At 47.8% G+C, this 13119-nt stretch overlaps 1 protein-coding gene across 1 annotated transcript in view; it reads left to right on the top strand.

The window, feature by feature from the left end:
• NUP160 (nucleoporin 160) overlaps window positions 1-13119 on the top strand; it is a 54896-nt gene that overhangs the window by 19856 nt on the left and 21921 nt on the right. The window contains exons 10-20 of the mRNA XM_055143252.1: window positions 15-99; window positions 1680-1748; window positions 3509-3592; window positions 4056-4226; window positions 5695-5794; window positions 6142-6307; window positions 7656-7783; window positions 8047-8207; window positions 9554-9687; window positions 11440-11510; window positions 12286-12445. Of these exons, the coding sequence (XP_054999227.1) occupies window positions 15-99; window positions 1680-1748; window positions 3509-3592; window positions 4056-4226; window positions 5695-5794; window positions 6142-6307; window positions 7656-7783; window positions 8047-8207; window positions 9554-9687; window positions 11440-11510; window positions 12286-12445 (1329 nt within the window). The remainder of the gene's footprint in view (window positions 1-14; window positions 100-1679; window positions 1749-3508; window positions 3593-4055; window positions 4227-5694; window positions 5795-6141; window positions 6308-7655; window positions 7784-8046; window positions 8208-9553; window positions 9688-11439; window positions 11511-12285; window positions 12446-13119) is intronic.

Below are 13119 nucleotides of genomic sequence, written 5' to 3'. Positions count from 1 at the left end.
TTTTCTCTCTCTAGCAATGTTGCAGGTCAGTGGAATCCAGTTTTTATGCAGCCTTTGCCAGAGGAGGAGATCATCATCCGCGATGATCAGGACCCAAGAGTAAGCAGTCCTGAGAGCGCGTGTAAGGGGACAGTTGGCCCCGATGGGTCGCTCAAGAAACTCTGGTCACAGTAGTCGGAACTCTCAGCTGTGGGGAACTGGGACAGATGGATGCTTCAGAGGGTGAAGGTGTTAAACTGTGTGGCTGAGGTCAGGGCTGGAGCAGTGCCTTCGGGTCCTGAGCTCATGTCTCCTGTTTGCTTGTTGCGTCAACCGTCCCGGGCCTGTGCATTCTGTCACCTTAGCCCCAGAGGAGAGCGGCCCCGGATGTGAGATCAACCCGAGTCAGTTCCTGCGGATTCCCAGAATAGACGCCTCTAATCAGAAGCATATACTCTCAGACACGAGAAATAGAATGTACTGATTTGGCATGGTCCAGTCCGGGGGTTTCAAGTGTGAAGGGTGCTGAAGTCCGCTAGATGAGTCTCCGTCCCCAGAGAACACCGAGGAAGGTCAGGGAGAGGAAGGTATTAGAGGGGACAGACTAGAGGTCCACTGTGCCACTTGGACTAGAGGTTTGGTGTGTAATTTAGACAGGAATGGCAGAGAGAGCAAAACAGGCCAGCCTGCCTGCTCTCCAGGCAAACACTCCAAGCTAGATGGTCAAGGTCTTAGTTGCAGCTTTGGGGGGACCCCGACATGAGAGATCGTAGGCCTCGTTCCCAGCACTGTGGCACTACCAGAATCACCTCAGTACCTGAAATGAAATGCTACCTTCATTGGCCCTTGCCTTCTGTCAAAAAGCCAAAATTGGGGCCGGAGCGATAGCACAACGGGTAGGACGTTTGCCTTGCATGCGGCTGACCCGGGTTCAATCCCCGGCACCCCATATGGTCCCCCAAGCACTGCCAGGGGTAATTCCTGAGTGTAAAGCCAGGGGTAACCCCTGAGCATCGCTGGGTTGTGACCCAAAAAGCAAAAAAAAAAAAAAAAAAAAAGCCAAAATTATATCTGAATCATTGTATCATTGTTTTTCTTTTCCATGATGGTCATTTTACTGTCCTCAGAAGTAAAAATACTCAGATGAATTTGACTCATTATAGGCTACATATTGGTTTATGAAAATTTAGTCATAATGCCAGGTTCAGTCCTCAGCATCGCATCTCATATGTTCTGCCAAGCACTACCTGGAGTGAGCCCTGAGCACCGCTGGGTGTGGTCCCAAAACTGTTGCTCCAGCTCCTTGCTTGTGTGTCTTTACGTAAAACCACTGTTGATTCTTCCTATTATGAGGGCTCTGTTAGGCTTATGAACACTTAATGTGTGTGATATGGAAACCCAAGTTGAGTAGCTCTCTTAGCCTTGGGAAGCAGGCTTGTGTCTTCTGTTAGTACTGGGTTAGTACTTGGGTTAGTACTGGGCAGGCTGTTTCTCCTGGCGGGGCCCAGTGGAGTGTCTGAGGGCACTCCAGTCCCAGTGGGCGAGACAGACTGGAAACCCATGACTAAGCAACTGCTTGTTCTTGCTGAAGTGTAGAAGGGCCCAAATTTCCAGTGCATATGTAAGCTCGGGTGCAAATATATTGTAATTTCTGAAACCCTTCTTGCAATGATACTAATTTCTGACTTCATTCCTAACAGGAGATATATTTGCAGAGTCTTTTTACACCAGGACAGTTCATAAATGCAGCTTTGTGCAAGGCATTACAGGTCAGTAGATACATGTTGTTTCTCTCTTTTTTTTTTAACAGTCTGTCGTACTTTTTTTTTTTTTTGCTTTTTGGGTCACACCTGGCGATGCACAAGGGGTCACTCCTGGCTCTGCACTCAGGAATTACCCCTGGCGGTGCTCAGGGGACCATATGGGATGCTGGGAATCGAACCCGGGTCGGCCACGTCTATCATACTTTAATGCTGTTACGCTATTGGTGGCGACTGGTGGTCCTTGTTAGGTGGCAGATGTGAAGCTCTGCACGTCTATTCTATATTTGGGGAGTGCCCCCTCCCAGCAGTGCTCAGTCCATGCAGTGCTTAAGCTCAAATCCAGTCCTTACACATGTGAGACATGTGCTTTACCGCTTCAGCCACATCCATGGCCCAACACACTGCGCATGTTTCTGTAGTGGGACAGTCTCATGTTTCTAAAACGCAATTCTAATGTCTTTTTTGTTTGTTTTTTTGGGTGGGTGACACCCAGCGGTGCTTGTGTTACTCCTGGCTCTGCACTGAGGAATTCCTCCCAGTGGTGCTCTGGGGACCATTTGGGATGCCAGGGATTGAACCTGGGTTGGCTGTGTGCAAGGGCCTTACCTGTTGTGCTATTGCTCCAGCCCCGATTCTAATGTTGTCAGACTCCTGGCAGCAGGGCTAATTGGAGGCACTTTCCCATCGAGGATTGCCAGTCGTAAATGGAGAAACCAACGCCTGCATGAGATTTGTCCTACTACACTGCATAGTCACTATATTGGAAAGATTTAGAATGTGTGTTGAGGCTGAAGAGACCTCACTGGGCCAGAGCACACATTTTGCATGCAGGAGTCTGGGGTTCAGTCCTGGCACCATGTGTAGTCTCCTGAGCAACTAGCCTTGGGTAGGTCCTGAGCACCACCAAATGTTTTCTTGAGTGCTTTCAGAGAGCTGGGATAGCAGGGCAGGTGGTTGTCTTGTACACATCCTAGATGGGTTTTGTACCTGGCACCACTGTCCCCTGAGCCCTGCCAGGCGTGATCCCTGAGTACTGCTGGGTATTGTCCCCTTTCCCTCCAAAGATAAAACTGTTGAGGATTTTTTATTTGTTTTTGTTGTTGTTGTTTCTTTTGGCTACACCCTAGAGGTGCCCAGGGCTTGCTCCTGGCTCTGCCCTCATTGGTTATTCCTGGCAGGGCTCGGGGATCATACGTGGTGCTGGGGATCAGACCCCCTTGGCCACAGGCAAGGCAGGAGCCCTCCCTGCTGTACTATCACTCTGGTCCCGGGATCACTTTTTTTTTTTTTTTTTTTGGTCTTTCTCTTCTGCTTCATATCAAGCGTAAATCATCTGTGTAACACCATTTCCCATGCACTTTCTGGCACACCAGACTTCTAAACAGTTGGTTTTTTTTTAGGAGACTCGTTCCCTGCCAGTTCCTTCCCCTGTCATTCCCGAGCTTCCCTTTGTGCCCCTCACAGACATCAGACATCTGTCATGTTTGCCGTCGTCCCATGGCTTCTCCCTGCCGACAGTCATTGCATTTCCTTTGGCTTTTTGAGTGATCCATGTGGACCTGATTATGATCCTTTGAGATACATGAATTTCTGTAGTTGGTCGTCTCTAGAGGGTCTCCCAAACAGAAACTGTGTGTGTCATTTTGGGGTAAAGCCCTCCTCTCTCCTCTCTCAATTGTGGGTTGTCTCTATGCCTTCTAAATTGCCGTTTTTTCTTCCATTCTGCTGTTATGTAATGCTCTATAACTTTTTTTTTTTAATTGTAGATATTCTGTCGAGGAACTGAGAGGAATTTAGATCTCTCCTGGAGTGAACTAAAGAAAGAAGTTACATTAGCTGTTGAAAGTGAGGTGAGGTTTGGATAAAGAAATAAATGATCTGGGCCAGCATGATAGTATAGCAGGCAGGGCACTTGTCCTGTATACGGTTACCCAGGTTCATTCCCCAGCACCACAGAGAGGAGGTCCCCTGATCCCTGCCATTAGTGATCACTGAGTACAGAGCCAGGAGTAATCCCAGAGACAGTAGGTATAGCAACAGAAACTCAAAATAAAGAAAAATATAATCATTCCTTATTGATATAGGGTAGATTGTTTCAAAGGAACTGTTGTTACTAGATCTTGTTAGTAGGAAACATACTCTCTTATTACAGAATCTCATATATACTTGCATATGTTTATGCATATATAAAATTCATGGCATCCAGTGTATAAGGGCTATCTATTCCTTTGGCTATCAATTAGGAAAATAAGTACTAGACAATTGATGGAGAGGGTCCTAATGGTTTCTTTCGTTGTTAATTTTTTCCCCCAGCTCCAAGGAAGTGTGACAGAGTATGAATTTTCCCAGGAGGAGTTTCGAAATTTGCAACAGGAATTCTGGTGCAAGTTCTATGCCTGCTGTCTTCAGTATCAGGAAGGCTTGTCTCATCCTCTTGCCCTCCTTCTGAATACGCAGACGAGCACGGTGTGCCTGCTGAAGAAGGTAAGGGTGCAGGAGCACTGGGCTGGCTTTGTACAACATCGGGCTGCTTCTGCCAAACAGTTTTCTTGCAGACTTGTAGCCTATTTGTATTTGGTCTTCTGTGTTATTTATGTTCTTCCACTTTATTTTTTTATTGGGACTTTTTTTTTATATTGAAGCAGTTTCAACCTTGAGATATTTAAGAATAGCATAAAAATTCTATATGCTTTCCTCAGAGACTCACCAGTTGTTATCTTCCATTTCCTTTATCTCTTGTCGATACATGTTTTTATTCCTTCCTCAATACTTGAAAGTCAATTGTAGCCATTATGTTCCTTTATTCTTAAAATATTCTCATTTCTGGGCTGGAGCGATAGCACAGCAGCAGGGCGTTTGACTTGAATGTAGCCGACCCAGGTTCGATTCCTCCACCCCTCTTGGAGAGCCCGGCAAGCTACCGAGAGTATCTTGCCCCCACAGCAGAGCCTGGCAAGCTACCCATGGCGTATCCGATATGCCAAAAACAGTAACAACAAGTCTCACACAATGGAGACGTACTGGTGCCCACTCGAGCAAATCAATGAGCAACGGGACAACAGTGATACAGTGATTCTCATTTCTATCCAAACAGAATGAGGGTACTTGGGGCTAGTGTACAGTAGGTAGGCCTTGCACATGGCCAACCCAGATTCAGTGCCCAGCATCCCATATGTCCCCTGAACACTGCCAGGAGTGATTCCGGAGTGCAGAGCCAGGAATAACCCCTGAGCATCACCGGGTGTGTCCCCCATCCCCAAAAAAAAGAGAAGGTGGGGCTGGAGTGATAGCACAGTGGGTAGGGCATTTGCCTTGCACGCAGCCAACCCGGGTTCTAATCCCAGCATCCCATATGGTCCCTTGAGCACCGCCAGGGGTAATTCCTGAGTGCATGAGCCAGGAGTAACCCCTGTGCGTTGCCGGGTGTGACCCAAAAAGCAAAAAAAAAAGAGAGAGAAGGAAAAAATACCATTTATATTCAACTCTTGCTAGTTGTACCTAGGCTAGGAATGTGGTTCGTTAGTGAAACATTTGCCATGTATGTATGAGGCTTGGTTTGAGCTCTGGAACTGGGACTGAGGAGGGCTGCAGGGGGAGGGCCAGAGCTTAGCACAGTGGGAAGGTACTTCCTTCCATGCAGCAGACCTGCACTTAATCCCTAGCACTGCTTGTGGCCCCCTGAGCACAGAGCCAGGAATAGTCCCTGAGCTCCGCTAGGAATTATGGATCACTACTGACAGAGCTCAGGGCACCATACGGGATTCCGGGGGGCGAACTCAGGTCAGCCATATGCAAGGCTAGTGCCCTCCCTGCTATCCTATTGCTCAGGCCCCAATCCAGCTCATGCTTTGAACTGTCTCTTTATCATTTCTTCATGATAATACTCAGGTATCAGTTATGATACCTTTAGAAATTGACCGAAAAACTCCTAACTAGAGATTTCTATTTCTAGGGGTACCTGTCTTTTCTTGTGCCTTCCTCTTTAATGGATCATTTATATCTTCTGCCTGATGAGAACCTTTTGACGGAGGATGAGACAGCCATATCCGATGGTAATAGTGATTGTGATGTTGTGATGTCCTTCTTTGAGCTCTTGCCTGCCTGAGCAGCGCCCATGCTTTGTCGTTTAGTGGATGCAGAAACTTTGGTCACCACTGTGGTCACATTTTTGGTCAACAAAGCCTGGGTTGTCACATCGCAGTGGAGCATTTGCTCTGCATGTTTGATGATCAGGAACAGACTCAAGTACTGGGTGGAAAAACAACCTATAAACTAAAGAAGCCTATAAGCATCTGCCGGCCCTCAGCTGGCTCATGGCATTTAATCATGTATTTGGGTGTGACATTAATCAGTTTCCTTCTGACTTGACATCTGAGTGTTAACTTTCTCCTTTTCTTAGATGCGGATGTTGCTCGAGATGTTTTATGTCTTATAAAATGCCTCCGGCTGATCGGAGAATCAGTAACTATGGATATGTCCTTAATGATGGAAATGAGTTGTTTGAACCTCCAGTCTCCAGAAAAGGCCGCAGAACAGATTCTGGAAGATTTGATCACCACTGATGAGTAAGGAGAATTTAGGGTAAAGTGCATTTTCCTAATGGAAATTTAGCAACTTTTAGTGCCAGAGTCAAGGGCTCAGTGCACATTCAAGAATGTACAAAGAAGGGGACTGGAGAGATAGTAAATAGCCAGTGAGGTACTTGCCTTACACACGGCCAATCGGGTTCAATCCCTGGCACCCTAAATGATCCCCTGAGCTCCACCAAGAGTGATCCTGAGCACAGAGCCTGGAGTAAGCTCTAAGCACCCCCTAGTGCATGCAGCCCAGAAATCAAAAATACACACACACAAACACAAACACACACATTTGGATTTGTGATAAGCAAACAAAAAAGATGTATGAAATAGCAGTGGCTTAAAGAGCCAGAACCAGGACTAGTCCCTGAGTACTGCTGGGGGTGGCCTATAATCCCATTCCTCCAAGAAGTGAGTGGATTATCGATGTGTGAGTTTGTTTTTGTTTTTGTCCCCTTTTTTTGTTGGAGGGGGAGGTACACCGGTGATGCACAGGGGTTACTCCTGGCTTTGCACTCTGGAATTAACTCTTGGCGGTGCTAGGGGACCATGTGGGATGCTGGGAATAGAACCCCGGTTGGTTGCGTGCAAGGCACAAATGCCCTACCCGCTGTGCTTTCACTCCAGCCTCTGATGTGTGAGCTTTTACAATGAAAATCTTAACACTTAAATTTATGCCTGGGAATAGATGCACACTTAAGGTTTAGCTGGTTAATGGTTAACTGAGCTAGTGATCGTATGTGACTGGCTTAGAGGTCACATTTTTTGAAAGAGGCCTGGAGGTCACATCCTGATTTTGTGCTCAGGGATCACTCCTGGCAGTGTTGGGTGGGTAGGGCGCCGGGGTGCTGGGGATTGAACTGTGGACAGTTACATGCATGGCAAGCAGAGAGAGAGCATTTTAGAGATCTGCAGACGCTAGGATAAACGTACCTTGATTTGAGATTTGCTGTATTCATTCTTGAAGAGGATTTGAAAGAAACAGTTCTGGAGCCGGAGAGATAATATAGGAGTTAAAGCGTTTGCCTTGGTGTGACTGACACTGGTTTGATGCCCAGCACTGGATAAAACCCATGAGCATCACCAGGGTGGTCTCTGCGCTCAGAACCAGGAGTAAGCCCTGAGTACAGCCAGTTGCTCCCTCCCTTTCCCACACACAAAAGAATTTGTTTCTTGTGCAAATTCTTCCTTGGATGTAGAATGTCCAAGCAACTGTAGGACAGCCAGTTTTTAGCCCTGCCTGGGTGTTTCATAAGACAGTGTTGCTTACGGGGCAGAAAGGGTTCACCTTGTACATTCTTGGTCATAATGGGAGCTTTTTGTTTTGTCCTCGTAGAGAAAATGTGATGGAGGATATTTGTAGTAAACTGCAAGAGATCAGGAACCCCATCCACGCCATTGGACTTATCATACGGGAGATGGATTATGAGGCAGATGTGGAACTGGAAAAAGGATTTAATCCAGGTAGATGCCGAAACCACAGGTCCTGGAGCTGATGGAAGGGATTGGGCCCCGCACCTCACATGTGAAGGCCCCTGCTCACTGCCGGGGATAGCCCTGAGGGCCCCCAGTACTGTAGGGCCGCAGGCACTTCAGGCCTTGCCTCCCCGGGAATGAGCCGCCTGGCACCTAGGTGGGACTTCCCACCTCTTTCCCCCAAAAGAACAAGTCAGGCGCGTCTCTTTGCTGCATGGAGAGTGATGCCTGCTTTGTTCTCTGCACACCAGCTCAGCCTCTGAACGTGCGGATGCATCTCTCGCAGCTCCTGGGCAGCAGCACGGCAGGCACTGTTGTGTGCAGAAGCGTCGGTAAGATTGCTGGCACACGCTTCCTCATCTGCCGAGACCTGTTGATTTTACAGCAGCTCTTGGTGCGGCTGGGAGATGCGGTAAGTAACTTTGGGGTCATCTGAAACGTGCTCTAGACCCCTGCTACCTCGACTGTGGGTCTGAGTGTGGGGGCCATAATAGCCTGGGCGGCAGTGGAGGGTTTCTGAACGTTCAGTGCCCACCTTGTCCTGCTTCCGAGTGGTCCCTGGTAGCACAGACGGGCAAGCGAGGGTCGTGAGTAGTAAAGTTTAGGAAGCTTCGGTCTAGGCTCTGGACACAGAGTGACGTATTCAGCTCTGTAATTCAGCGAGATGTGCCTTTGCTCACCTCTCTATTTCCCAGGCTTGACCTTCGGTGAGTGCTCTGTGGCCCCAACACATTTGTTTTTTTTTTAAAAAATCAGACCAGGGGCCAGAGAGATAGCACAGCAGTAGAGTGCTTACCTTGCACACAGCTGACCTGGGTTTAATCCCTGGCATCTCAGATGGCCCCCCAAGCACCATCAGGTGTAATTCCTGAGTGCAGAGCCAGGAGTAACCACTCAGCATCAACAAGTGTGACCCAAAAAACAAAACAAAAATGTAAAAATTAGGGGCTGGTATGATAGTACATTGAGTATAGTGCTTGCCCTGCACACAGACAACCCGGATTCAAATCTGTTATTCTACATGGTCCTGCAACTACTACCAGGAGTGATTCTTGAGTACAGAGCTAGGTGTAACCCCTAAGCACCACCAGGTGAGGCAAAAATTAAAAGTGAAAAATCAGACCTTCGGGGGCCGGAGCGATAGCACAGCGGGTAGGGCGTTTGCCTTGCATGCGGCCGACCTGGGTTCGATCCCTGGCATCCCATATGGTCCCCCAAGAACTGCCAGGAGCAATTCCTGAGTGCAAAGCCAGGAGTAACCCCTGAGCATCGCTGGGTGTGACCCAAAAAGAAAGAAAGAAAGAAAGAAAGAAAGAAAGAAAGAAAAGAAAGAAAGAAAGAAAGAAAGAAAGAAAGAAAGAAAGAAAGAAAGAAAGAAAGAAAGAAAGAAAGAAAAAAGAAAAATCAGACCTTCGGAAGGGCTAGAGAGGGAGAGCACTGGGATAAGCTGCTGAGCACAGGACCCTGAGTAAACCTGAACACAGCTGGGTGTGGCCCCCAAAACTGAAAAGAGTTTTCATTAGGGCCAAGGATATAGATCACGTGATAGAGCACATGCCAAGAGTGTGTGAGGTCCAGGGTTTGATCCCAGCACTGCGTGGACCCTGGCCTTGGTTACCCCAAACAGCAAAAGCAAGTTATAACTAGGCCAGGGATATGAGCCAGGAAGGAGCCTTCATGCGGGAGGCCCATGGCCGTGGTCCCTGGAGGGTGGAGATGAGTTCCTATTGCCTGTCGTCCTTTGCCCGGGCTGTGTAGGTGATCCTGGGAGCTGGCCAGCTCTTTCAAGCCCAGCAGGACCTGCTGCACCGGACGGCTCCCCTGCTCTTGTCGTACTACCTCATTAAGTGGGCCAGTCAGTGCCTGGCCACCGACGTTCCAGTCGACACCTTGTGAGTACTGTTCTTCTCCTAGAATGGAATGTACCGCACGTGTTCTTATTTTCCCCTTCCCATGGTCATTAAAAGTTTTTAATGGGGGCTGGAGCAATAGCACAGCGGGTAGGGCATTTGCCTTGCATGCGGACAATCCGGGTTCGATTCCTAGTATCCCATATGGTCCCCAGTATCCCATATGAGCACCGCCAGGAGTAATTCCCAAGTGCAAAGCCAGGAGTAACCCCTGTGCATTGCCAGGTGTGACACAAAAAGGGGGGAAAAATGTTGTCTGTGATCCAGCAGGGAAAGTGTTCAGAGTTTTCCAATGTGAAGATCTAGGATCCCCAGAAAGTTAAACCAAAGCTCCTGCCACCCTATCCGATCCCTCTCCACAAACCAAATTTGGAAGAATTTTTTTTTTAATTTTATTTTATTGAATCACCATGTGGAAAATTACAATGCTTTCGGGCTTAAGTCTTAGTCATACAATGCTGAAACAACCATCCTTCACCAGTGCCCATATCCCACCACCGAAAAAAACACAGTACGCCTCCCATCCCGCCCACCCCTGCACCCCCTCCTTGTAACTGATAAATTTCACTTTACTTTCTATTTACTTTGGTCATTCAATATTTCAACACAATCCTCACCATTATTGTTAGGAGCACCCCACTAGAGTCAGACCTGTTGTGAAGGGAAATGAGGTCGTGCAGTCGCAGTAGCGGCCGCGCGGTTTTGGATTTCTGTACTTTAACAACTAAGTCCAGGGAGATTTCTTCCGGATATTGGATCATTGCAAGCTTGTAAACCCCATCTGTGGTCGTCATAATATGGCGGTCCCCACACCCTTCATCCCCGGGAAGGGACAGGCGAGAGAGAGAAATACCTTTCCCCTCCTGGGCGGGCATGGGGTCGCGGCTTGGTTCTCAGGCTGGAGACATTCTGCAAGTAGCTGCCCATGTTGAATTTGGTTCAGCTGGGTCTGGATTCACGCTCGTGCAGCTCCGGGGTCACATCTCAGCAGCGGTAGGAGGGGCCGGTGCCTCCCACCTGGAAGAATTTTTATTTTATTCTTTTAAATTAAAAAACAGTTGGGGCTGGAGCGATAGCACAGTGGGTAGTGCATTTGCCTTGCATGCAGCTGACTTGGGTTTGATTCCCAGCATCCCATATGGCCCTCCCGAGCACCGCCATGAGTAACCCCTGTGTGACCCAGAAAGAAAAAAAAAAGTTTTTAATGTTTTGTAACATGATTGACCTTCACAATCCAGACAACTTCCAGGGGTCTAAGAAGTGACTCCAAAGACTGGAGCCAAGTCTGAGAGAACTTTCGCTCATTGTTTTATTATTGTTCCGGGTGCTCGGGGGCGCATCCCAGCAGTAGAGTTTTTGACATTTTTAATCGGATAAGCCACCGTGGTCAGGGGAGCTGGCGCTGAGGGCTGCACTGCACAGTTCCCCGGGCGTAGTTGGGTTGTTGGCCCCTGCAACCTCCCCCACTCTGAAAAGAAGTTAAAGTTCCTGTTTTCTCTGCTAAGTAATATTAAATGTGTGGGGAACCCAGGAATTTCTGCTGACGCCAAAGGAGCACTCTGGGCTCTCCTGGGAGCAGCGTGACCAGCGCTGGTTTTCTAGGCTTTTTGGTGCCATCAGTGGGACTTGCATGTGCGTTTTGTCCACTGAGTTGACAGTATTATCAGCATCGTAACTGCTGGAGTGTGGTTTGTCATTGGACAGTTGACTCAGCTGTTGCTTTCCTTCTCGCAGAGAGTCTAATCTCCAACACCTATCGGTGCTGGAACTAACGGACTCTGGTACTTCCACTGGCAGTAAACTCGGTAAGTAAAGTCGCCGATTTGACGTTGATTGCATATTCATTAAATGGTCATTCGTGAGGCAGGAGAGTTTGTGCGGAGTTCAAGGCGCTCACCTGTGTGCCACTGACTCCTGCTCTGTGCCCGGCACAGCACACGGGCCCCCCACCTGTCACCCCGAGCCTGTTGGGTATAACCCCAGAAAAAAATAAGTTCTGCCACCTGTGGACAGGTTTGTTAGTCTCAGCTTTCAAATTGTGTGGGTAGATAGATGAGTGGATAGATACCTGCTGCCGTGATTTAATTTGGCAAGATTCAAGGACCGAGGAAACGATCCCAGGGACACACGCACAAGGTCCCAAGCTCTGTCCCAGCCCAGCTGGGCTTGAGCTGCACCATCTCTCAGGGCAGGGATCTCCACATATGCTCCGTTGGTGCTACCCTTGTGTCCATCACCCAAAGGGGCCCCCTCTTGCTTGCGAAATACTCTATGAAGTATTTATTTTGTGTCACTCTGAGACTTGGGATCTTGGGGACTTTGTCAGGAAGGGACTTAAATGCAGTGGTGCTGTAGAAAAGAGGCCTCAGTAGTCATGTTGATGTCCATGCCTCCAGGTTGTGTTTGTGTGGTGCTTCACCCTGTGCATGCTGTTTTTATGTGTTGTTACCAACAATGCATTTCATCACTTGAATGATGTTCATCGATTTAGTGATTAAAAAAAATGATGACTTGATAGACTGTCTTAATTGAAAATTGGGCTTACTATCATGATTGGTAATTGTCCTTTTGCTTTTGTAGTGTCCAGCCCTCAGACAATCTTGGAGTTATTTTTCCAAGAAGTTGCAAGAAAACACATTATGTCGCATCTCTTTTCTGAAGCAAAGCTGCCTCTGAGCCAAAATGGGATGAATTGGCCTGAAGTCATTACAGCAGTTACCAATTATTTATTGCAACTTTTGTATCCTTTTATTTTAAAGCCAGTTTCAAGGGCTAGGGAGGTAGCTCAGCTGGAACATCTGCCCAGGTTTAATCCCTGGAGAATATGTGGTGGTCCCAGCAATACCAAATGTGCTCCTCTGCCTTCACCCCCACCCCCCAAAAAAAGCTTCAAGATTTCTGTCTAAAGAAGTTCTTATTTGAGTTCTTATTCTGCCTGGAAATGAAGATCAGTGAAAAGTGTTTATTCCTTCAGTAGGAGGTGTGATATTTATTTTGAGGTGTGAGTCAAATTTTATTTTTGCTCAAGGAAATGAGCCTCATTCTCGGGGAATGCCCACAGAATACCTAGGACAGCCCTTTTAGACTACTCCTCGTTCATCACATATTTTACAGAGGCTCCGTGTGCCAGCACTTGGCTTGGCACCCTCTGCCAACAGCAGCCTTCTGCTGTGTACTAGCTGAGAGGACTGTGACCCCGAGGTGGGGTTGGTTCCAGGCACACCCCAGAGAAGTGCTGAGGCTCATTGTCGCTGTTTGCTGGGGAATTGTCTAGAGCTATGGGAAGAGCTTGTGAGCTTCTACTCTCTTTTTACCTTCTTTGGGTGTTTTTTTTTGGGAGGGGGGCGGAAAGGTTGTTGGGTTGGGTTTTGTTGTTTTTTTTGGTTTTGCTTTTGTTTTTTTTAAACTACTTCA

The sequence above is a fragment of the Sorex araneus genome, chromosome 6, assembly GCF_027595985.1.
Source record: "Sorex araneus isolate mSorAra2 chromosome 6, mSorAra2.pri, whole genome shotgun sequence".
Lineage (NCBI taxonomy): Eukaryota > Metazoa > Chordata > Mammalia > Eulipotyphla > Soricidae > Sorex > Sorex araneus.
Note: the sequence above shows the minus strand (reverse complement) of the source record. Positions and strands in the feature narration are given on the sequence as shown.